Genomic DNA, 23,546 nt, shown 5'->3' on the forward strand with positions numbered 1-23,546 from the left:
TTTAGTGCAATATTTGCTGTATTGAGGTAATCTGGAACCATACCCACCATATCTTCAAGGTATGCCTGTAACTGGTAATATTAAGGTATGTCACGGGTTAAATTCTGAGGCCAAAACAACATGAAACCAAGTATTTGAGATGTTCTATTTTCAAAGTCTTAAAGCTTTAAGAACAACAGACCGTGCACATTAAAATGGTGACCGAGAGATTTTGGAAGGTTGGTTAAATGTCAAAATGTCAGGGCACACCAGGATAAATGCCAGAATGGCAGCTGCTCAATCAGATGAATAAATGAAAAAGCACTTATTAAGTGCCTGTTGTATTCCAAAGTCTGGGGATATAAATATAGATGATGCTTTGTGCCTCTTGATTCAAGTTATAGGGTGCCAAGGCTTATGAATACAAGGACAACAGTGAAACGGTCTTTGCCCATATTTTGATATGCTGCTCACTTTGCTGGATTATCATTTCCCCTTTTTAATTCTTTATTATAAGGAATGTCTCTCTAAAAGAAGAGGGGGTAGACAGCATTGGGAAACAAAGGTGATGTGAAAACAAAAGATGATTTAAAAAAAAAAAACAGTCCCTGCCCTCAAGAAGCTTACATTCCACCTATATAGTGGAGGGATACTGATAAGTAAATACACCATAAATAAAAAAAAATTTCAAAAGTACTAATAACAGGAAGGACCAGAAAAGGTCTAGTACAGGAAGCAGTATCTGACCTATATGTTGAAAGAAGCTAAGGATTCTACTAGAAGGTGAAGGAGTACATTTCAGGAAAGAGAACTTATGTAAATGCATGGAGGTGGGAGATGTGATATATACAGGGACTAGCTAACAGGCCAACTGGACTGAAATGGAAACATCAGAAAATGGGAATGAAAGGTAGGCAAGAATCACGTGGAGGCACCATGGTGAGATAAAAATCTTAGAGTTTTAGAAGGGCCAGTCTTGGACTAGCCATAATATTAGGAAGATTCCTGGATAAGTAGATGAGTTCCACAGGAACAATAAAGTCTTAGACATATTACTGGAGTCCCACCAAGAATGAGAGGTGCAAAGAAGAAAGGGAGTGATGTGACAGATAATTAATTGGACCCCTGTTTTATTCCAATCACTACTGATCAGTCTGATATGATTCGACAGGCGAAGTGATTATAAGTTCATATAATTGGCCCCAAAGCTATCAACTGTTGATTGTAAGTTCACTTGCTGAATCATAATGAAGCTAACTAGAGGACCTCCACCCTTGTTCTTCCTTGTTACAGTGACGAAACCCAGCATGGTAGAGGTGACTCAATTACACGGAAAGTCCCCCAACTCTTTTTGTTGCCCCTCCTTCCCTCATCATCTCTCTATTGCCCAACATAGGGGGATAACCATGAGCATTTGACCTAGAGGTGGCCCTGTTTGCTGGCCTGTGGCCTGCAGCCTATCTTTCTACCAGCCCATCAGCCCATGTAGATGTTTTGACATCTGTTTATCTGCCCAGCCCAGCTGTCTGCTCATCAACTTGGCAGGACCTCCTGAAAAATCAAGATAGGTCAAGATCTGTTCATTAGCCCATTCATCAACCAATGGGATTCTGTATTTGATGTAGATACTCCTGGAGGGTCAACGGCAAGGTCTATCAACCAATGAGATGCTGCATTTTCAGTTTGCTTCATCTGTATTGTTTCAGTATCAAGTACTATAAAACTAAGGCCTCGAAGGAAGGGGGCACCTCAGATCAAGAGGAAGATCTGAGGTCCACTTCATTAGAGGGGCCCATGGACCCTTTAATAAAGTGCCACTGGCTCAGAGTTCTGCCTCAGTTTCTTTTATTGTAGGATGGACAATTTTGGACCCCACAATGAGCATTTATTAAGGGCCTACTATGTGCCCCAGCACTGTGTTAAGTGACTTACAAACATTATCTCGTTTGATCCTCAGAACCATCCTGGGAGATAGATGCTATTATCTCAATTTTACAGTCAAAGAAACTGAAGCAGACAGCAGTTGAGTGACTTGTCCAGGGTCAAACGATTAGTGTCTGAGGCCAGATTTGAACTTGGGTCTTTCTGACTCTAGGCCCAGAACCTGGGTGAAGGTAGATTTGCAGAATATCCCAAGATCATAGGATCATAGATATAGTTAGAAGGAATCTTAGAGATCTAGTCCAACTCCCTCATTTTGCAAACGAAAAGAGTAAGGCCCAAGCAGATCAAAAGACTTCCCCATGGTCAGAGAGGTAGTAAGCAAGCCTGGAACCCAGGTTCTCTCTCAAATTGGTACTCTCTCCACTGCACCACTACATCATGACACTGTTGTATTATTAACCAGTATTAACCATTTCTTTTGCCCTTCAGTCTCCAAATCACGACCAAAGAAAGTACAGGTGAGGCTCAAATTAGTTTTATTAAATTGTGACACAAAACACCTGTTATAACTTCAAGCCTTTACTAAAATGAGGACAGAAATGAGGCCAGAGCACTAAGTGAAAAGGAGCCAATAACAAGCAGTTACATCTTAAACATGTTCCAGGTTATATATATTAAGCAGTGATCGAAGGAAACAAAACAACCCCTCCCCATCCCAGAAAATATATTAAAGAACAATGTTAATTTCACAATTCACATTTGGTTGGTTTTAATCCTAACACCTGTCATTTGTGCAGTCCCCAAACACAAGAGAGATTTCTCAAATGGGGAATAAGCATTGCACCCCTACGTCTCTGTGCAACATTTATGGCAAAGTTTAGGGGACAAGATCTACCTTCCTGTTGTTTCGACCGAAGTCTTCAGATCAGATCTTAGACCATTGATGTAGCACTAGAGAAAACACAAAGGAACCCAATAATGCCACCACATCAATGGTTCTTTAAAATCCCCCCTAAAATCTCACCAGAATTCTGTTCTCCAACTCAAAAACAACTCTGTGCTAGAGTCAGAGCTTAGTACTAGAAGCAATATTAAGAAAGCTTCGGGATCTAGGGCATACATTCACTGACGTTGCTTTCAGGTCATAGCAAAACTAGGAGCATGTGGTATGCTGTCTACCATACTCTGACCTAGTCTGGATAAGGCATTACTAAGCAGATGTAGCATACACAAATCCAACTGCTACCATGCATTGGGAGGTACCCCTCTTTTCACAAAGGTAAACATCAGCAAACGCAGAATTACCACTTAATTCCTGCAAAATGGCACCCTGAGAAACAGAGAAGACTTGCATGTGGTTCTAAAGCAACAAGACAACAAATGACCTCCCATTTTATAATGGGATTTCTGTCCATAGGAGAACCTAGAATAAATGTTTCCCATCCAGATTCACAGTCGAGAACCATAAGCTGGGCTCCAGATGGGATTTGTTCTCAGATAGTACCATCCATCATGACACTTGAGGCTCTGTGATTTTGTTTTCTATAAAAATACATCATATAAAGAATAAATATACACGCAGTGAGATAACATTGATTTTCACTAGTGAGGGGGTCACTAACACACACAGAGAAAGAGGAAAGAGTGGATTAAGAGGATTATTTGGAATGCAAAATAAGGTTTTTTAAAAGGCAACTGTCAACACTATGGCTTCTAGCACTTAGAGAAAGGAGAAGGGAATGTAGTGGCCAGTGGTTTCTTTCCCTACACAGGGCTTGAAGTACCTTTTTTGGTCCAAACCTGTGATTTCATTGGTGTAGCCTAGGATCACACAGCCAATTATATTTCTGAGGTTGACCTGAATCCAGGGTTTCCCAACTCTGGGTGAACCTCTGGGTGTTATCTACGATAACATGTTGCTGACTCTGGGTGAATCATGGTGAATCTAAGATAACATGTTGCCAGTCTGAATTAATCCTTCAGAACTAAAAAAAAAGTTTTAAAAACAAATTTACAATAAAAAATAAAATTCCAACAAGTAAACCACATTTTCTTATCCTTTTGTGGGCCTGGTGGCAGTGTTCAATGGCTTTGAAACTTAATCATATTGTGTGAGGCAAGGAGTACACATTAGGAATTTTGAAGAGTTAATTCTGGTTCAGTGTTTCTCCCTTACTCACTATGCCCCAGGCTAAATCAGTCAGGCTTTGCCCACCAAGCAGCATAAATAACAAAATACGAGGATATGCCATGGAACTCATTAATGTCTAGAACAGGACTAGAGAAAGGCTCCATATATCATTAATAAGGCTTGTGACTTTGGAGTACAGTGCAATCAACATTCAATTATCTGCCATACCCTCTGCCAAAGGATTTTTGACAGTTACAGTCCTTGGTCAATCCAAACACTCCACTGAAGTCAATGGCTTCAATCTTCCAACCTCCCAGACATTTTTTACTCCAGCAGCTGAAACCTGTTCAACTAAAAGGGTCAGTTTCACCTCATCTGTCTACTCTCTTTTGTTCTCAAGCAGAAAAAACTCTCAATGTAGCCAAGCACCCTAAAGAAGGGTCACGAATGGGAGGTAGAAAAGCAGCTTGGACAAAGCTCAGAGTAAATAATCAACCCGGAATCATCAAGAGTTGACAGAACCATAGGTTAATTTCCGAAACCAATTTTTTAAAATCTCACAATACGGGGAATAAATTCTTATTTTTAATTTTGAAAAGAGCTGGAGGAAACCTTAAAATGGCATTCTTAAAATGATCACAACCAAGGAGCTTCCTGATCCAGTGGGAATCTGACTCCATATATTCCACAGATACAAAGCAGAAGCTTGGAAAAGTACAGTCCAAAACAGGACCCATTAACCTAACTTTCTCACTGAGGTGACATGGTGCCTTTAAGCAAATGTTAATGTCTCAAAGGTAGAATTAGATTCACAATATGGGCTTATACCTGAAAGTGGGCAGGCAATTCAGAACCAAAAATGAAATGGAACAGGGAAACAAAGTCCTCAGCTCTGTAAAAACAAGCAAGTTCAATTCATGACAATAGAGGATACCCTTTCCAACATATCTCATTGGCAGATGTATAATCATGATCCCTCTGGAACACAGAGGTTAATGAAAAGAATGTGGAAATTAAGAATACTGCAAACATTAAAGCTAATTCCCCCACCCCCAAATTACATTTAAATATAAGTGAAAAAAATATGTACATAGTAGAGGGGTGAGGGTGGGAGCCATCGTTGTCACTGTGGGAAAACTGGGTTAATTTTCAGGAGCAATTTTATGGTGGTCTGGTATCTGATCAATATGGAGTCAAGGTCCATTTAGTATTGGTCACACTAAGATTACATGCAATAATAATGTTGGCATAAAGGATTGCACAAACCTACTTAGCTCCAGGTTGTCGATCTCTGGACCAGAACGCAAACTATCCCAGGACGAACTTCACCAATTTCTTCTCTCTTGGAGTTTGTGAGCACTCGCTAAAGGCACTTGTAGTCTGGGCTTTAAGCAAGCATATCTGCAGGTTTTCAAATGCACTACTATTGTGGGAGGCTAATGGGTATGTGGGTGAAGGCACACACACACATACACAGCAGTGGATGGAGAACTGGCTTGGAAGCCAGGACAGTCTAGGTTAAAGTACTGCCTTTGATATTACATTTCTCTGTGACCTTAGGCAAGTCACTTAATCTCTTAAGACTAAAGAGTTTAAGAGAAGGGCCAGCTTCATTGGCAGAGGGGGTTTCCTCACCTGCCTACTCTCTAAACCAGTGAAATCACAGGTTTGATCTTTATCCCTGTCCTATGTGGGAGAAGGGACTCCTCAATGAGCTTACCCCTCAAAATGAGGAGAAATTGTCAATCTGGGGGGCATTAGCTGTTTTTTGAGAAAACATTTAGCCATATGTTTGGGAACCGGTGAAGAAATTCAACATCAAAATGAATGGCTAGTACAATTGGCGGGAGGGGGGGAGGTTGGGGTCCCCTTGCCTGTGATTCCATCTTTGTATGGGACTTTGGCTATGGAAACTAATTCTATTAATTCAGTCTGACAATATATAATCTTAAGACTTGTTTAGGGCAAAAAGGCCCTAACTCTCTGGTTCAAGGTCACAAAACCAGAAGTAAGACCTGAATCCAGGTTCTTTTGACACCAAGGCCAGAACTCTATATACCACGCCATGTTGCCTTTCAACGATAATTTTTTTAAATAAATATTTTTATTATCTGGGAACTTCAGGAGGAAATATTAGGGTATTTTTTAAAATAACAATTTCAAGCTTATGGCTTAGTCATTTTTTTATTTCTACCTACAAGTTTTCTTTAAACTTCTTATATTAATCAGTATAACTAATACTATTAGTTAGCCAGTTCATGTGAATGGAACTAGTAATATTGAGTTATAGTGTCTTTGCCAAGGTACCTCCAATATGGCCTCTCAAACGTTAATATCAGAAGTCCAGAGTTAAAATCTGAGGGAACAAATGGCTCCCAAATTCTCTAAGGAGAACACATGTAGATATGAGGGATGCTTTCATCTGCCTTCTAGGAAGTAAGCTGACAGTAGGGCTGCCCACTCAACAGGAGCCTCTTAAGGACCATCGATCCATTTACGCAACTTTCTATCCTCGTTTAAGCAGATGTGAAGGCCCTTTTCTAGAATGTAAGCTCCTTGGGAGCAGGGACTGGTTTTACCTTTGTTTGTATCCCAAGGGTTTAGCACAGTGCCTGGCAGCTAGTAAGCACTTAATAAATGCTTACTGACTGACTAAATGATCTGCAGGAAGGTTCCATGGAATAGAGAGTCCTGGAATCTCTAGCCTTTTAATTTGCCCAGTACAAGAATGAGCTGCAGCACCTATAATTCTTCACTGTGGTCACTTTCTTTCCAAAAATCTTATACAGCTTTACCAGCTAAAGTTATAAGGAAAAACCAAGACAAACAAAAATGTTTTTCCTAAGTAAATGATAGGATTCAGAAAAGCTCCCTGGGCACTTCACAGAATTCACTGCAGCCAGGAAGGACAAAGGAACAAAGCAACATGGACACGTGAAATATGGACATTATGCCTGCTGGATAAAGCACATGATATCCAAGAGAAGAACACAATCTTAAGCTACTTCCTGTTTTAGATAGAGGAGACCGCATTACATAACACCTGTGATTTTCTTTCCATTTAAAAAATGTCAATGATCTAACCTTTTAAATGGGCCAGTTCATTTGACAACTGGTAGGCCCTGGCACCGTAGCAATGAACAAAAGTTGAGATGCTAAAACATCACGTCCTAATGCCACTTTGTAAACAAAAATTCTCTATGTTCAAAACGGTTTTCCATTCTTTCAGAAGACCCTTGAAATCCACTGACTTTCTTTGACCAAACCAGGGGTCGTTAACCTTTTTTTTTAGGTAGATGCCTTCGGCTATCTGGTGAAACCTAGGGACCCCTTCTCAGAATGATTTTTCAAATACATAATATAAAATACATAGGATTGCAAAGGAAACCAATTATATTGGAAAACAGTCATCAAAATATTTTTTTAAAAATTCACAGACTCCAGCTTAAGGATACATCAAACTAAACACTTCCAGGACTTCAGACTGACAATCTTTCACACTCAGAGCATATGTGTGAATGTGTTCACACACCACACACACACACATACCCCACAAATACTAATATGAATCTGGGGAGCAACAGGACTGAAACCTTAAATCATTTTATAGTAAATCAGGGCTCAATTAAAAAAAAAAGAAGGAAAGAACGAAAACTCAGCAATTCTCTCATCCCATTGCTCAAAGTACCACCAGGAGGCTACATGATCTGAGAGAATGTAGTTCCTAGAAAGGAGGGGCGCAAGCATGAGAATTTACAAACCTTGTGCAGACTTGTATTAATTCCAAGATATGCTACCAAGTAATTTTTGTCGTTCTTTTTAAATTATCATGCATGTGTAATTCATTGCACAGACTCCAAGTTGGAATCTACCTTTGGGACTCTTCCAATGGGCAAGGAATGGAACACGTATGAATGACAATGAGCAGCGCTTGGCAGAAAGATTGGAGTCTGAAAGAGTAAGACTGAATTGTTACAGGCAATTGTTACATGCCCAAACTGCTGGCTCTTTTTTAGTGCAAAGAAACTAGCTGGGAAGAAATTATAGCTAGCAAGAGCTAATGCCTTTCATCCAACCTTCTTTTAAAAAAAAATTTTAAAAACAAGGCAGAAGAGGGACAAGTGAACCACATCTTTGAGCTCCACTGGGAGCCTACATTCCTTAAGCCTCATCCTTTGATTTATAGATGAGAAAAACAGGTCCCGAGGGGAAGTTACTTATTTAAAGTCAAACAAGTAGAAAGAAAATTATAAGTAAATAATGAATAAGTACATTTCCAGTACATGGAGCAGCTGGAAAGTTAGAGACAAAAACTCAATTCTATTTCATTCGCAAATGCATAAGAAGAGTGCAATCCATCTTTTGTAAAATAAAATTAGCATCCAGCATTTTTCTTCATAGGGTTTTGAAACAAGAAGCCAGGCAAGTCCTTTCGGAGAACTCAAACAAAAACTAAACATCCTGGCATACAATAGGAGATAGAACTTGCAGATTAACAGAAATCACCAGCACAAGAATATTACATACATAGACAGACCTTTAGCAGCGAGGAAAGGACTTACTGGTCAATGGGAAAGACCCAAAATAACTCTCAACTTCTCATTTTTTTGAGGCAGATCTATAATGCTGGTTTTCTTAAAACAAAGAGGATAGCGACCTCTAAAAAGGTCACATAGTTGATCATCCTTCTGTCTCTAGAAAGAAATACCTATCCCTCAATCCCTCTACCATTTTTGGTAGAAAGCAGGTCCCTAAGCTATCATCCAATTTGTCCCCAAGTTCAAGTATTAAATGAAGAAACTACAGTACTCTGAAATTGATCTCATATTCTACTTGAAGGAAAATGGAGAAGGATGAGAACAACTATAAGAAAAGCTGAGGGGCATGTTTAATTGAATAAGCAACAAAAGGTGAGAATCGGACAAATGATACAATCTAAATTAAACTTTACAGAGAAATCTTTTTTTAAGGGAACTTATACCTTGGCCCTTTTTATTTTAAAAGGAGCAAAAGGTTAGAAAAAAGCAACGAAGGTATGGTCTTTCTGAGATATGAAGCAAACAATTTCACCCAACACTAGAAAGCACTACAGTAGTTACTCAAGCACCTACAGAAAAGCAGAAGCAGGGGGAGCAGTCAGATGGGAAAGAGGAGGTGCAGGGAGATGCCTAAGTCAGTGATCAGACATGCACAATATTCTAGAATGATTGTGGTCATTCCAGAGAAGATAAAGTATAAAAGGAAAGGTGGCCAAATACTGTGCATTTAAATGCAGAAATGGTGAAAATTAAAAGACAGTTTTTATCCTGCTTTATTTACAGAACAAAACATAGTGGGTATCCCCTAGAACATTGAGTAGGTCCAGCCTAGCAAATATAGAGGGTGAACATGAAATTGTTTATAACATCCATGAAATAGCCCAAATCTTATGGCTAGGAACTCCCACTTAAGTGCATATTATTACACAACATAATACAATCCTTGGATTCAAAACTGATCAAAATTTTGCCTATTTTCTTAAACAATCATTCATATACTTTACCATTTTTTAAAAAAGCTCAGAGGTTATTTAGGGTTGTTTGAACCTCAAAAAACACCCACAGCACAGCTGAGAACTACACAAAAACAAGCTGATTAAAGTTGAAAAATATGTATCTAAGATGCAGAAGGTAGTGGTAGAGAAGTGGAAGGCAGGCAGAGATCAGAAACTGAAAATGAAGCCTGGTCACAAGGAGGGTGAATTAGATGTGCTGGAGTGCAATGAAATTCACACAGTGGGCAGACCCTTACAGTTCTATGAAGAGATCACATTATAACAGGAATAAAGTGTCAGGAAAGACTTTGAAGCCATTTATACCAATCATCCTAGTCATACTGCACCAAGATGGTAGCCCACATAAAGGCATGGAAGAACTGAAACCTACACTTACCTGCACCTAGTCAATTTCCAAAGCTACTTCTCATACCGTAAGGCCACATGCCTTCTGAAGATTAGCTAAACAACACTAACCTGAAAACCCATCATGACCCAAAAAGCTCATTCTTTTTAAATCAGAATTTAAAGCCTCAAGGTACCATTAGGTTTATAGACATCTACATGGAAGCAGAGGCATGTACTCATGTCAAAAATGGCCACAAAGCAGGACAGGTTGACAGAAGGCAAAAGAAGCAAGCAAGACAAACTGCTTTATCTGAAATGACAATCAGCAGTGGGCTCCACTATAAGTATCCCAGATTCTCCATCTCGTTCCTGTACCGCTGCTCAGACACCTTGCTCTTGTGTTGTTTACTTTCTAAATGCTGCCGAAATTCCATCTCTTCACCAGCCCCAGCGTTACACATGGAGCAGTAAAACTGGCCGCTGGGGGTGACACACATGGCAAGGTCACGGGGAATCCACTGTCGAGATCGAGGATTGAAGTAAGGCCCTATTGAAACAGACACAAAAGGATAAAGAAAAACAAGACTGAGATGGCTGGGCAAGGTTTCATAAGTACATGGTCAATAAACAAAGCCATAAACCTTACATTTGTAAATTCAACTTAACTAGATAAAATGTGCAGGGAATTATAATAGCTAGCATTTATATAGTGTGAAAGAGGAGTGTTTGATACGTATTATTTCCTTTGATCCTCAGAACAATCCTGTGAGGTTTTACAGATAAGAACACAAGACTAGGATCTTGCCCAGGGTCACATAACCAGTAAGTACCTTAGGGAGGATTTGAACTCAGGAGCCTTATGGACTCCAGGTCCAGCATGTCATCCACTATATCACCTAGTTGATCCAAAACAAAAAATCTAGCACGTGGATGCTATATATATATATATATATATATATATATATATATATATATATATATATATTCAGAGCCTCATCGTTATATGAAGATGACCCCAGGCTACTGAAGACTTTGCCAGGGAAACACAAGTTCCTTTCGGTCCTATGAAGCTAGCAAAGCTTCCACTACAGTCCTAGTTAAAGTCCATGTCTCCTGCCCGTGAGCCAACCTATGAAGCCTTTGGCTATGGTGATCCAGGAAGCAAAAAGACTACATTTTAACAGCTCATGTTAAGAGTGCTCTACCATTTACAAAATGCCTTCCTGACAATAACCCCTGAGTCATGGCTTCACAGTATGTAGTGCAAGTATTAATATCCCTTTTCTACAGCTCAGCAAACAAAATTAGAGGGGTTATAGTCACCCAGCTATTAAATCAGAAGAATTAGGCCTTCAAGTCTGGAGCTCACATCATGACACCAAATTTGCTCCTTGTACAGAATTATCCAACCTCTTCCTTAAAAGGATACATTTCATCCAATCCTCAAATGTCTTAAATGTTTTATTACACTAAACAAACAAAGGAAAACAGAAGATGCTGGAGAAAATACTAGAGGACTAAGCAAGGACTCTTCTCAAGATGACAAAAAGTTTCTTCTAATTCCTATAAGATTTGCTCCTTCTATCTCCACACTCCCCCCAAAAAATATAAATGCTTCACATTAATATGGAAAATGCCGAATGACTTGATTTTTTGAACAGATGGGCTCTGGGGGTCATGGAATTCTTCTTCCTGATTAAGCAAATCCATAAGCAATATCAGATGATGAACTATAAGACAGAAGATAAGAGTCTCTCATCAAGAAAATAGATGGTAGCAAAGAGCCTTCCAGATGGTAAAAATGTTTCTGCAAGGCAGGGAACCCAGACTTACAAGGGAGCTGGCAGCCACCCGTAAGAAGGGGGCAGGTCAAAGAGGGAGAGGAGCAGAACTTAGCCTCACTAGCTGCTTACCATGGCACTTTCCTGTAACAATAGAAACAGCAAGTAGCCGAGCCAAGCCAAACCAATCACCTGGTCCCTATGAAAGGAGTTGCAGCCTACCCAGATATCTGCTCCTCTCCAGACTCCCTCAGGGAGATCAAAGCTTGAAAGGTTAGAGTGCAAATCTAACATCATCAAGATTTAACCAACAGATCTTATCTTCACAAACCACTGGACCCAAGATTTTCTTATCTCACCTTTTTTCCAACATATCATCAGCCTACACCCTGTCTTCTTCCTAAGAATTGAGGATAAGGACTAGACTGGTGATTTCATTGGTTAGAGAGGCTGAGAACATTGACTTGCCCAGGGTCACATAGCCAATCTGTGTCAGAGGCAGGATTTATAGGATCATTTTACAGATAAAGGAACTGAGACCAAGATAGGTTAAGTGGCTTACAAAGAGTCACAAAAATCAGTATGTAGCAGAGGCAAGACTTAAAGGATCACAGATCACAGGATCATAGATTTTAGAGGTATAAGAGATCTTAAAGGCCACTAAGTCCAACCCCTTCATTTTATAAAGGAAACTGAGGCTGAGATATTAAGTAACTTGTCCAGAGTCATACAGCTAGTAAAGGTCTGAGGCAAACTTTAAGCTCAGATCTTTCCAACTCCATGTCCAGCACTCTTCCCCGAAACACCTTGAACACAGGTCTTCCTGGCATCCAGACTAGATCTCTATGCATTGAACAATACCAACTCTTTTTCCTTCTTCATCTGTTAATTTTTTTCTATATCCTCCCCACTCACTATCCTCACTGTCCCTGCAAAGACACCATCATTGGAAATCTAGAGCGGTGAGAAATGACTATAAAGCAAAGGATCCAAATTCTAAGACAACTAATCAATACTTAAGCATATAGCCTGATGTCCTCTTCAAAGTAGCTTTTTGTGAGACTATTTCCTTATGTGGACAACAGTGTCACTGCCCAATACATGTGGGGGGACTTCTCTTCAAGAACTGCCTTCAGTACCTCTAACCCAGTCAAATATTCTTCATTATTTCAGCTGACCACAGAAGCTTCTTCCAACTCTCATATTCTGTCATTTACCTCTTCAGAATGGTTATGACTTAGAGAAATAGTCAAATGTCATTTGTGGCCAAATCTGGTGACTCAAGTTGATTTAATATCCCTGAGGAGTCTCAAGAATGAGACATGGACTCAGAGTCTCACTCCAAAACAGGCTTTGAAAGAAATACCCAAACAAGCCCTCTCCAGAACTGTTGGGAGCAATGGTAAAGGCATCTTTGGAACAAAGGCAGAAGTCATTGAAAAGAAACATTCATTAGGTAACACGGGAAGCTGAGGCTGCAAGTCAGGTGGGACCTTGGTGGGACCTTCAGAGTTCATCTAGGCCCACCCCTTCATTTTACAGATGAAGAAACAGAGACCCTAAGAAGAAAGGTGACTGGTTTCTATGCTCACTACCTCTACCTTCCTTACCTCCCACTCACTTCTCAAACCAGTGCAATCAAAACAGCTCTCTCCTGGATTATTCATGATTTCCTTAAATATCTAACACAATCCCAAATATCTAACCCTATCCCACTGTCTGGAATTATACATATGCATGTGTATATATATATATATATATATATATATATATATATATATATATATATACACACACATATATATACACACACACACATATGTGTGTGTGTGTATATATGTATATGTATGTATATGTGTATATATATGCATGTGTGTATATCCATTTTCTATCAGATTTTCTAACCATATCTCTAACCCTAATCCTATATGTCCAACCCATGCCTAAAGTCACCTTCCATTTAATCTGTAAATACCTTATATGTTTATATAGTCGTTTCTGTGTTGTCTCCCCTCCCCCATCAGAATGTGAGCTCCATGAGGGCAGAATTCTCAGCACTTAAGATAAAGCCTGGCACGTGGAAAATGCTTTATAAATACTTGTAGACTGCTTGTCCGATCTCTGAGCTACTCAAACCACTGGCCTTTCCTCAGTCCTCCTCCTTCTTGACCTCTCTACAGTAGTTGACAATGTTAAACATTCCCTCCTCCTGGATAGCCCCATCTCCCTAAGCTTTCATGGCATTACTAACTTTCATCTCTCCTCAGGCTCCTTTGTAGAATCATCATCCACATCCAACCTCCCAAGCATGGATATAGCCCCATTCAGGGCTATGTCTTCAGCCCTGTCTTCTATCTCTTCACCATCTCTCAATGAGTAATCTTACTGGTTCCCATGGGTTCTTATCATTACTTTGCAGACTTCTAGGTCTTTATATCCAGCCTTCACATCCATAGCCCCGTGTGCGTGCATGGGGGGGAGTGGGTGTGTGTGTCTGTCTGTCTGTCTGTCTCTTCCAGTCACAAATCACCAGCTGCCTGCCATCTCTGTATCTCCCCTGGGCAAAACAGTATGCAATTTATAGGCCTGGAGAGTTGCCTAAGGCAACAAAGAAGTTAAGTGACTTGCCCAGGGCTACACAGCCAACAAGTATCAAAGGTAGGACTTAACACCATGTCTTCAAAACTCCAAAACTGATTATCTATCCAGTACACAAGGCTGCCTCCCTACATTCATATGCATAGATAAATACACAGATCATAAAACTAGACTCAAAAAATCAAATTGCAACTATACAAATGCAAGAGCTAGCTTAGCTCTGAATGACCCAAACTGGTTTTTAATGACTCTCTCTCTCTGCTTACACTGGGAACCACTGACCCCCATTTCCCTATCAATGTATTCTCCAAAAGACTAATGATGGAAAATGCTATCCACATCCAGAGAAAGAACTTTTGAGTCTGGATGCAGATGGAAGCAGACTATTTGCTCTCCTTTTCTTTTGTTGTTTTGTTTTTCTTTTTCTTATTTCTTGTCATTCCTCTCATTAGTTCTAACTCTTCTCTACATCCTGACTAATGTGAAAATATGTGTAATACGAATGAATAAGCAGAGCTTATATCAGAATGTACGCCTTTTTGGGAAGGGGGGAGGAGGAGATGGGGGAGAAAATTCAGAACTCAAAACCTTATGGAAGTGAATGTTAAAAACCAAAAATAAACAAATTAATTATTTTAAAAAAAAAGAATGTTGTATATACCAGCAGACTTAGTTGCTTTGTTAGTCAATTTTGCTTAATTGTTTTTCTTTGTTAAAGAGTATATGCTGTTAGGGGAAGAGAACATATCAGAATATGCCTATGGAGGTTAAAAAGAAAATCCTGAAATAAGCTGATCCAGCCCATTTGTATAGCCAAGCGCAAATCATCCAGTTGGCAAATATTAGAGGAAATAGATAAGGAAACTGATAAGGAAACCACAATGTGAATGGTTAAAATGAAAGCAATGAGAATTCTACAAAAGAAAAAAAGCAAAGCACATCCTACTTCTCACCTATCTAAGTCTGTGAGTCAAATATTCCAATTTTCTTCAGCAACTTTGTGGTACCAAAGCAATTTCATTTGCATAAGAGGTATGAGTTCCTTGAGAGCAGGGACTGGTTTTTGAACGGATGAAATGAGATATTTGTAAACCTTAAAGCACCATATAAATGTTAGCTATTATGATATACAACAATATTTAACAGGAATAGCATTATTACTATAATTATTATTAGTTCACATTTCTTTTCATCTCCAGTGCTTAGCATAGAACATAGCACATGGTAGGCATTAAATAAATGCTTATTGACTTGGAATTTCCTGCTACTGATGTAAAAAATCCCTTTGTAACTTAACCTTAGAAAGTTGCCTAATACTGAAAAGTTAACTGACAGGCCCTCAGTCACACACACACACACACACACACACACACACACACACACACACACGGAGGGAGAGGGAGAGAGAGGGAGAAGGAGGGAGAAGGAGGGAGAAGGAGAGAGGGAGAGGGAAAGGGAGAGAGGGAGAGGGAGAGAGGGAGAAGAAGAAGGAGGGAGAAGGAGAGAGGGAGAGGGAAAGAGAAAGAGAGAGGGAGAGAGGGAGAGAGCACACCAGCATCACAGACTGGACTTGAACCCTGGTCTTGCTTCAGGGCTACCACTCTACCCACAATGCCACAGCAACAAAGGAATTATTACTCCAAAAATTATCAGGATGTATGATAAGAGACAAAAACATTTTTTTTCTGACAATTTCTCTACCCTGGCTACAGGCAAATTAGGAGGAGACATCTAAGGTACCTGTATTATTTTGAAGAGCATATGCATTCCTCCTATTTTGCATCATTTTATATTCATTTCCTTCTTTCCGGGTCCTCCGTTGACTCACCTCTGATGAATCCCTGAAGAAGACAAATGGGAAAAAGGGGGTGTTGGGGAAAGGGCAGAGAAAGAGATGTGACTAGAAGCCCATTCAAAGCAGCATGTCCTGTCCACAAGCCCCACACACTAGGTTGGCAGTCTTAGATAAAGATGAGTGATACCTACAAGGACAAGTTGTTCTGGGCCTCCACCAGTCTCATCCTCCTGGCATGATTCTTCCCCTTGTAGTGAGCCTGGGCCACAGCAAGGGAACTAAAGGAAGCATCACAGAGCTTACAGTAATCGTTCTCAGTGGCCCTAATCACTCTGCTGCCCGGCTTGGAGACATCCACCTGACAACAGAGAAGCAACAGGGGAAAATGGCATCATCTGACAGAGGACTTGCAAGGAAGCTGGCTTCTTCGGCCCCTCTCAAAGGCCCTCCTTAGCATTGAACAACCACCTCGGGAATTACAGTATCATGGATTGACAGCTGAAAGAGACATCCAACCCCTTTATTTTATAGATAAGGATTTTGAGGCCAAGATGGGGAGAGTGACCTTAAGGTCACGTAGGTAAAGAAGCCCCTGGGCAAGTCTCTCCAGGCCTCACCTGATGAGATGAGGATCTCTAAAAAGAAGATCTGAGACTAGATAGCATCTCATACCCTTTCCAGTTCTAAATCTATGATTTTATGGTCCTAAGTGGCAGAGTCAAAATTCGAACCCAGATCCTTTAACTCCAACTAATATCCCTCTATGCCCCCTGTGGAGTCATCCAGGATTCTCAGCTCCCTTCCTAGGAAATCTGGAGAAGTGTGACAGTTCAGCATAAGCTACTTTCAAGATAAAAGGAATAAGATTTTTTTTTATTCTCACTGGTAGGAGGTCTTGGCTCTTTAAAGAAGATCATTTTCTAATTGTGATTTTGTGTTACTACAATCCTTCACTTATATTTATATATACTATATATATATATACACACACACACACACACACACACACACATACAATATATACTATATCTATATATACATATATATGTCTATATATATATATAGACATATATATGTATATATATTTTAATATGTGAATGTCTGATTATGCTTCCCACTATGGAAATAAGAAAAAGAATTGAAGTTGTAGTGGAGTAAAGACTGAGATCAGATATCAGTCAAAGCTTTGAAAATAAGGCCTAAGAAACCTCACCAGGAAAAAACTAAATAAATCTCATCCCAGAACTAACCGGGAGGGTAAGCAAAGGCAGCTAGGTGGTGCAGTGGATAGAACACCTAGCCTAGAGTGAGGTTCAAGTATAGCCTCAGACACTTACTAGCTGCATGACCCTGGGCAAGTCACTTAAGCCTGCTTGCCTCAGTTTCCTCATCTGGAAAATGAGCTGGAGAAGGAAATGGCAAACCACTCTAGTATTTCTGCCAAGAAAACCCCAAATGGGATCACGAAGAGTTGGACATAATTTAAACGACTGGATGATGGGCAGGGGGTAAGCAAGAATGAAAATAAAACAAATACGGTCTACAGCTAAGGTTTCACTGGCCAGCAACCAATGTGGAAGTCCCCTCTACCAATGAGGATCAGCAGCTTACTCTAACTCATGGTCTATTAAGAGTGTCTGGGGCACTGAGGCATAAAGTCACTTGTTCAGGGTCACACAGCAATATGCAACAAAGGCAATACTTGAGGCCACTCCAAAGCCAGCCCCTCTATCCACTACACTGTGTCATCTCTCACGATCAGTGACTAATCAAAAAATATTTTCTGAATGCCTATTGTATACAAGACCCTATGGTCTATACCCCGAGTAGATCAATGACAAAAAGAACAGCCCCATGTAGGCAAAAATATTCATATAACAAATACCTGTGGTAGCAAAAATAAAGTGGATGCCCACTAGGGAAGAGCTAAACAAATTGGGGTACATGAGCATCACAAAATCTTACTGTGCTACAAAAAACAACGAAACTGATGAATACAGAGAAGTCTGAAAGGACACATGAACTTACGCAAAGTGAAATTAAGTGGAGAATTAGGAAAACAATACACATACATATACATACACACACACATACACAGGTCTACAAAAGTATAAGTGAAAAGAACAACAAAATCATGAAGCCATGCTAATGAATCCACTACAAACATTACATAATTTCAACTGGGTTCTCACTTTAGCAAGGCAATCCTTTTTTCACCTACTTAAGCAATTCACTATCCTACTCACCATACTGGCTCTTCCAAACTTTTTCAACCCTCTTCAAACCTCCCTTGCTTCTCTCCTTTCTCACCCACTCAAATGATAATAATGACACATTTCACTGAAAAATTTGAGGCCGTTTACTGAGAGCTCTCTCTTCTGCCCTCCTCTTCATCTCACATCACTCAGATCCCTTCTGCCACTCTCTCCCTTCTACCCTTTCTCACATGAAGTTATTCCATTACTGCTTCCGCCATTAGTAGCTATGATATCTTGGCCGAATGACTTAGACATTTCAACCTAAGTTTCCTGCTCTGTAAAATGGAAACACTTGCCAAATTGACCTCAGGGCTTTCTGAGGACCAAAAAGGAGTGTAAAAGAACAATCCAAAAGTGAAGTACATCTTTTCCTTTCCCAGGCAAATCCCTCTACGGGCACAAGGGATCCCATTCCATCCTGTTTTCTCCAGCAGATTTTCTCCTCTATCATCCCCACTCTCTCTTTATCATCAATCTCTCTCTAAGGGATGCTTCCCATTGCCCATGTCTCTTTAATTCTCCAGAAACCCTAGTTATTGTCCTACTTCTCTCCTCCATTTTCTAACAAAACTCTTTGAGAAGATCACGCATAACTCCACTTCCTTTTCTCTCACTCTTACTTTGCTTAAGTCTGGCTTCTGCTCTCATCATTCAACTGAAACTGCTCTCTCCAAAGTTATTAATGATCTCTTGACAAATCCAATGGGCTTTTCTCAATCCTCATCCTTCTTGATCTCTCTTTATAGCCTTTGATACTGCTGATCCATTGGAGATTTTCTCTTCTGTAGGTTATTAGGACACTGCTCTCTCCTGGTTCTCCTGCTTCTCTGACTTCTCCTTCTCAGTCTCCTTTGCTGGTTCTTCATCAAGGTCATGCCCACTAACCATGGGGGTGGCATAAGGCTCTATCCTGGGCCTCCTTCTCTTCTCCCACCATAATATTTCACATGGTGACCTCATCAGCTCCCATGGTTTCAGTTTTCATCTCTATGCAGGTGATTCTCATATATATTTATCCAGCCTTACCCTCTCTCCTGACCTCTGGTCTTGCATCTCCAACCGCCTATTGGACAACTCAAACTGGACATCCCATAGATATCCTAAACTCAACATGTCCAAAACTGAACTCATCATCTCCTCCATTCAACACTCCCCTCCTTCCTACTCTCCTATTACAGTCTAAAGTACCACCATCCTCCCAGTCTCCAAGACTCACAACTCTGGAGTAACAACAGTCTAATATTTTAATGAATATGTGGGAAGCTCCTTGTTCAAGAAGACATAGGTTGAATTTTTAGCGTTGCTAAAAGTGATACAGTGATATGTGTGTATACACATATTTCTCTGGCCTCCATTTCCTCATCTGTAAAATGAGGAAGTTGGACAAGATAACCTCTAGGATTCCTTTCATCTCCAAATCCATTAACTATGTATGAGTAAAAAAGGCAGTGAGCCAGAGAGTAAGAATGAAAATCTACCAGTGTTCAACCCAAGTGTTACATTGGTACCCTTGAAGAAGAGAGAGAGATGGGTTGGAGGAGGAAAAAAAGGGGTAGAGAGGGGAAAAAAAGAAGACCTCTAGACATTAACAAGAAATCCACAAGATGCAAAGGTATAGGAGCAGGGATGGGGAGGGGGAATCAACTGGCATTATTAAATGGAGTATCCAAGTCATTGGTAACCTGGATCCATCACAATGCATCTGTCTAGTAAATTGGATGGGGGTTCTAGATGAAGAGATTGGCCAGGTGGCTGTTATGATCGGAGAAGAACAAAGAAAGCCCTGGAGGTGGGAGTCAGAAGAGTTATTCCAGTCTTGCCACCACCACTTAGTAGCTGTGGGATCTTAGCCAAGTGACTTGAACATTTCAGCCTCTGTAAAATGGAAACGACCGCCAAACTGACCTCAGGACCAAAAGAGGTGCAAACTATAAAAGGACAATTCAAATGTGAGGGGCTATAGCTTACTTAGCATTTGGCACCATAGCATATCTTGAATTCAGGAAGTGCTTAACTGTTCTTCTCATTCATCCAGCATGAATGGGCTAGGCACAAGGAACTGAGGGCCAAACTCAGGGTATGGCAGTGGGGACAGGAAAGGAGGGCTGTTGATATGTTTTTGGAAAACTTACAAGCCTTGATAGTGACTGCCTAAGTGGATCAGAGAAGACAAATATGGTCCCACAGTTTCAAATCTAGGTGACTTGGAGATGATGGCATAATTAACCAAAAGTCAGGAAAAATGGTTTAGGGTTTGAGGGCAGGAGGGATGATGAAATCAATTAGGGGAATCCGAAAAAACCTACCGAGATTCTTCTGTACCTCAGTCATTTCCTCTTAGCATTTGAGGAAAGCTATACTAAGACTTAAGCAGCTCTATTCATATATCTGCCCAATGTTCTTTAGCTATGCTAGATAAATTTCAAGTACTTGTCACTTAGGATAGAAACATGTTCTTCACAGAATAATGCAATCAGAGAATTAAAGGGCACATCAATGGGCACTAGTCCAGCCCATTCCCCCAAAAGGAACTCCCCCCATACCAACTGACAAGTGGACAAGTCTGCATCCTGTGCCAGCTGAACGACATGCAAGTAGCAGCAGCACCTGCTCTGACTTTCTGGCTGAACCCACAGTCTACCTGAGACATCCCCAAGGTGGAAACCACTCAACTTAACCAGTCAACCTCTAAAGGTCCCATCTTGACTCAAGGTCCTCTCTTGACTTGTGATTCTACATTGTATTTCTCATATTTCCTAAGAAACTCATGAAATTTAGTGGTTCAGTTTTATAACAACTCATGAGGTTGCCTGGTTTGGAGGGTGTCATTTCATTTTAGGGAGTGGAAAATGGTGTGGGTGGCTAGTATTATTATTCCTGCTTTATAGCCTGCAAATTGAAGTGGAAAGAAATAGAACTAACCCCCACCCAGAAAAAAAGAACAGGAAGCTGCCTGAAGGCAGGAGCTATTTCACTCTATCTTACACCCCCCAGATCCTGACACAGTGCCTGGCACAAAGGAGACACTTAATAAATGATTGCTGATTGACTGATTGGCTGAAGGATATTTTACCCAACAGTCTATATGACAAATCCAAGGCAGATGAAGGAACAGACTCCTCTTTTGTCCAATTCTCAAATTTACACCCTTGAGCTATTCTTCAAAGATCTCTGAATTTTGGCTGAGAGATGAATTTGGATTTTTGTTCAAGTTTTTCCACTTGATATTGGATTCCAGAAGGAGGTTAAATCAGGCTTCCTGCTAGGTAGCCAGCAAAAGGGATTATTTGTGATGGAATGAGGTCCTCCAATTGCACATTCAGGAACAGCCTGGAAATCACTCCTTCTTCTCAGTCTGGCAGACTGGATTTACTTAACCTAGGAAGTGGAAGATTACAGAGAGACAGACTCCCATTAACTATATTGTCATCACATCTGGGTCCCACTCAATGTAAAATCTCCACTACTAAGGCTAGCAAAACTTTGCGTCCATCAAACCCAGGCCCCTGAATGAGGAGGGAGAGACAGGACCACATTTCAGGCCACCTGTCTGATAATGGGTCTGCAGAAAAAATTAAACAGCTCTCATTCTTGACTATCCATTAATCTTCTAGCTCCCATCTGCCACAAAAACATCTGCCAGGACTGTTCCTCATCGAATAAGACAAGAAGATTTTGTTCCTAAGAAAGGTGAGAACTTTCTGACCAACATCTCTTCCCACCTTACCTGGGGGAGAGCTGGCACAACAGGAGGGGGTACAGGCTCCACTATATTGCTCATTCTGGTGGAGGGTGGACAGCTACTCGCCGCATAGTAATTCCGGAGTTTCTTACTATGATTTTTACCCTAGAAATAGATGGCATAAGTCATTGTCACCAGGAAAGTTTTCAATCATGTGAGTCTATTTTTTTTAATCAACACCCAATCATTCATTCACCCAGCATAAATTAAGCACCTACTATGTGCCAGGTACTATGCTGAATACAAAGGACAAAAGCGAAGCACTCCATGAACCCAAATACTTCTTGATCTAGGGAGATACAATATATACCAAGATAAGTGGAATACAATATTGACAAAAAGTAAATACAAAGTAATTTCATGTAGGGAAATTATTTAGGGAGGAACTTCAGTTGTCTTCTGGCCCCAAGGTTCTTAACCTTTATGCATCAGAGACCCCTTTTTTCAGAGTCAGTCTGTTGAAGCCTGTGGGCTTCTCCTCAGAATAATAATAAAATAAAATAAAGCATAAAATAAAATACATAGAAATGAACAACCACAAAAGTCAATGTTTCAAAGTTAAAAAGAACAAGCATGACTCAAAGGAACAGATATGAGAAGATGCCTCCACTCCATTCCTCAGCAGAAGTGTTGCACATTGCACATATTTTCAGTCTTTTTCAATGTACTGACCAGTTATGCTGATTTTTTCCCCTCTTATTTTCTTTAAAAAAAAAAATTGCAATATGAGATGGCTCTCTGGGAGGGTAGAGATGCTGGAGGAAATTATGATAATGTGAAAAAACAAATGATTTTTTAAAAGCTTATTTTTAAATATAAATAAAATAAAATACATAAGATTGCAAATGATAACAATTATATTGAGACAGCAAAAAAATTAATATATTTTAATTTAATTTTAATTTTATTTAAAATTTAATAAAGACCCCAGGTTAACAATCTCTGATCTAAACCAATACCCTCATTTCTCAGATAAGAAAACTGTGTCTCAGAGAAGGGAAGTAGTCACACAGGTAGTAGCTGGAGTGGGATCTGTACCCACTGAATCCAGCCCTACTACACAGATTTCATGCTTTCAGCACCATTAAAAAAAAATTAACTCACTGAACTCCATACAGATTCTAGCATGAGAATTGGTTAATTCCTGATCTGAACATAGCCAATTACTTTCCTTATTGTTGTTCAGTCATTTCAGTTATGTCTGACTCTTTGTGCCTTCATTTGGAGTTTTCTTGGCAAAGATACTGGAGTGGTTTGCCATCTCCTTCTCCAGTTCATTTTACAGATGAGGAAACTGAGACAAACATGGTTAAGTGACTTCCCCAAGGTCACATAGCTAGTAAGTATCTAAAGCCAGATTTTAACTCAGGTCTTCCTGATTCCACAACCAGCACTCTATCCAATGCATCACCAATAAAACAGAAAAAGTGCCAGAAAGAAGGTGTTGCACCAAAACCAGGAGAAATGAAATTTGTAAAACTCTGAAAATACATTGAG

General features: G+C 40.1%; 1 protein-coding gene across 4 annotated transcripts in view; it reads right to left on the reverse strand.

The window, feature by feature from the left end:
* Nucleotides 1-2,382: 2,382 nt before the first annotated feature.
* The window catches only part of ZMAT3 (zinc finger matrin-type 3), a 43,795-nt gene continuing 22,631 nt past the window's right edge, over nucleotides 2,383-23,546 (reverse strand). For 2 of the 4 annotated variants that reach the window (XM_036754548.1, XM_036754549.1), the window contains exons 3-6: nucleotides 22,035-22,154; nucleotides 16,241-16,407; nucleotides 15,995-16,095; nucleotides 2,383-10,422 (exon numbers count right to left, since the gene is read on the reverse strand). In XM_036754548.1, coding sequence (XP_036610443.1) covers nucleotides 10,214-10,422; nucleotides 15,995-16,095; nucleotides 16,241-16,407; nucleotides 22,035-22,154 — 597 coding nt within the window. In that variant the 3' untranslated portion in view covers nucleotides 2,383-10,213. Of the gene's footprint in view, nucleotides 10,423-15,207; nucleotides 15,311-15,994; nucleotides 16,096-16,240; nucleotides 16,408-22,034; nucleotides 22,155-23,546 lie in introns of all 4 variants that reach the window. The other 2 variants (XM_036754551.1, XM_036754550.1) reach the window with 2 other exon arrangements.

Source organism: Trichosurus vulpecula, chromosome 4 (genome assembly GCF_011100635.1).
Source record: "Trichosurus vulpecula isolate mTriVul1 chromosome 4, mTriVul1.pri, whole genome shotgun sequence".
Taxonomy (NCBI): domain Eukaryota; kingdom Metazoa; phylum Chordata; class Mammalia; order Diprotodontia; family Phalangeridae; genus Trichosurus; species Trichosurus vulpecula.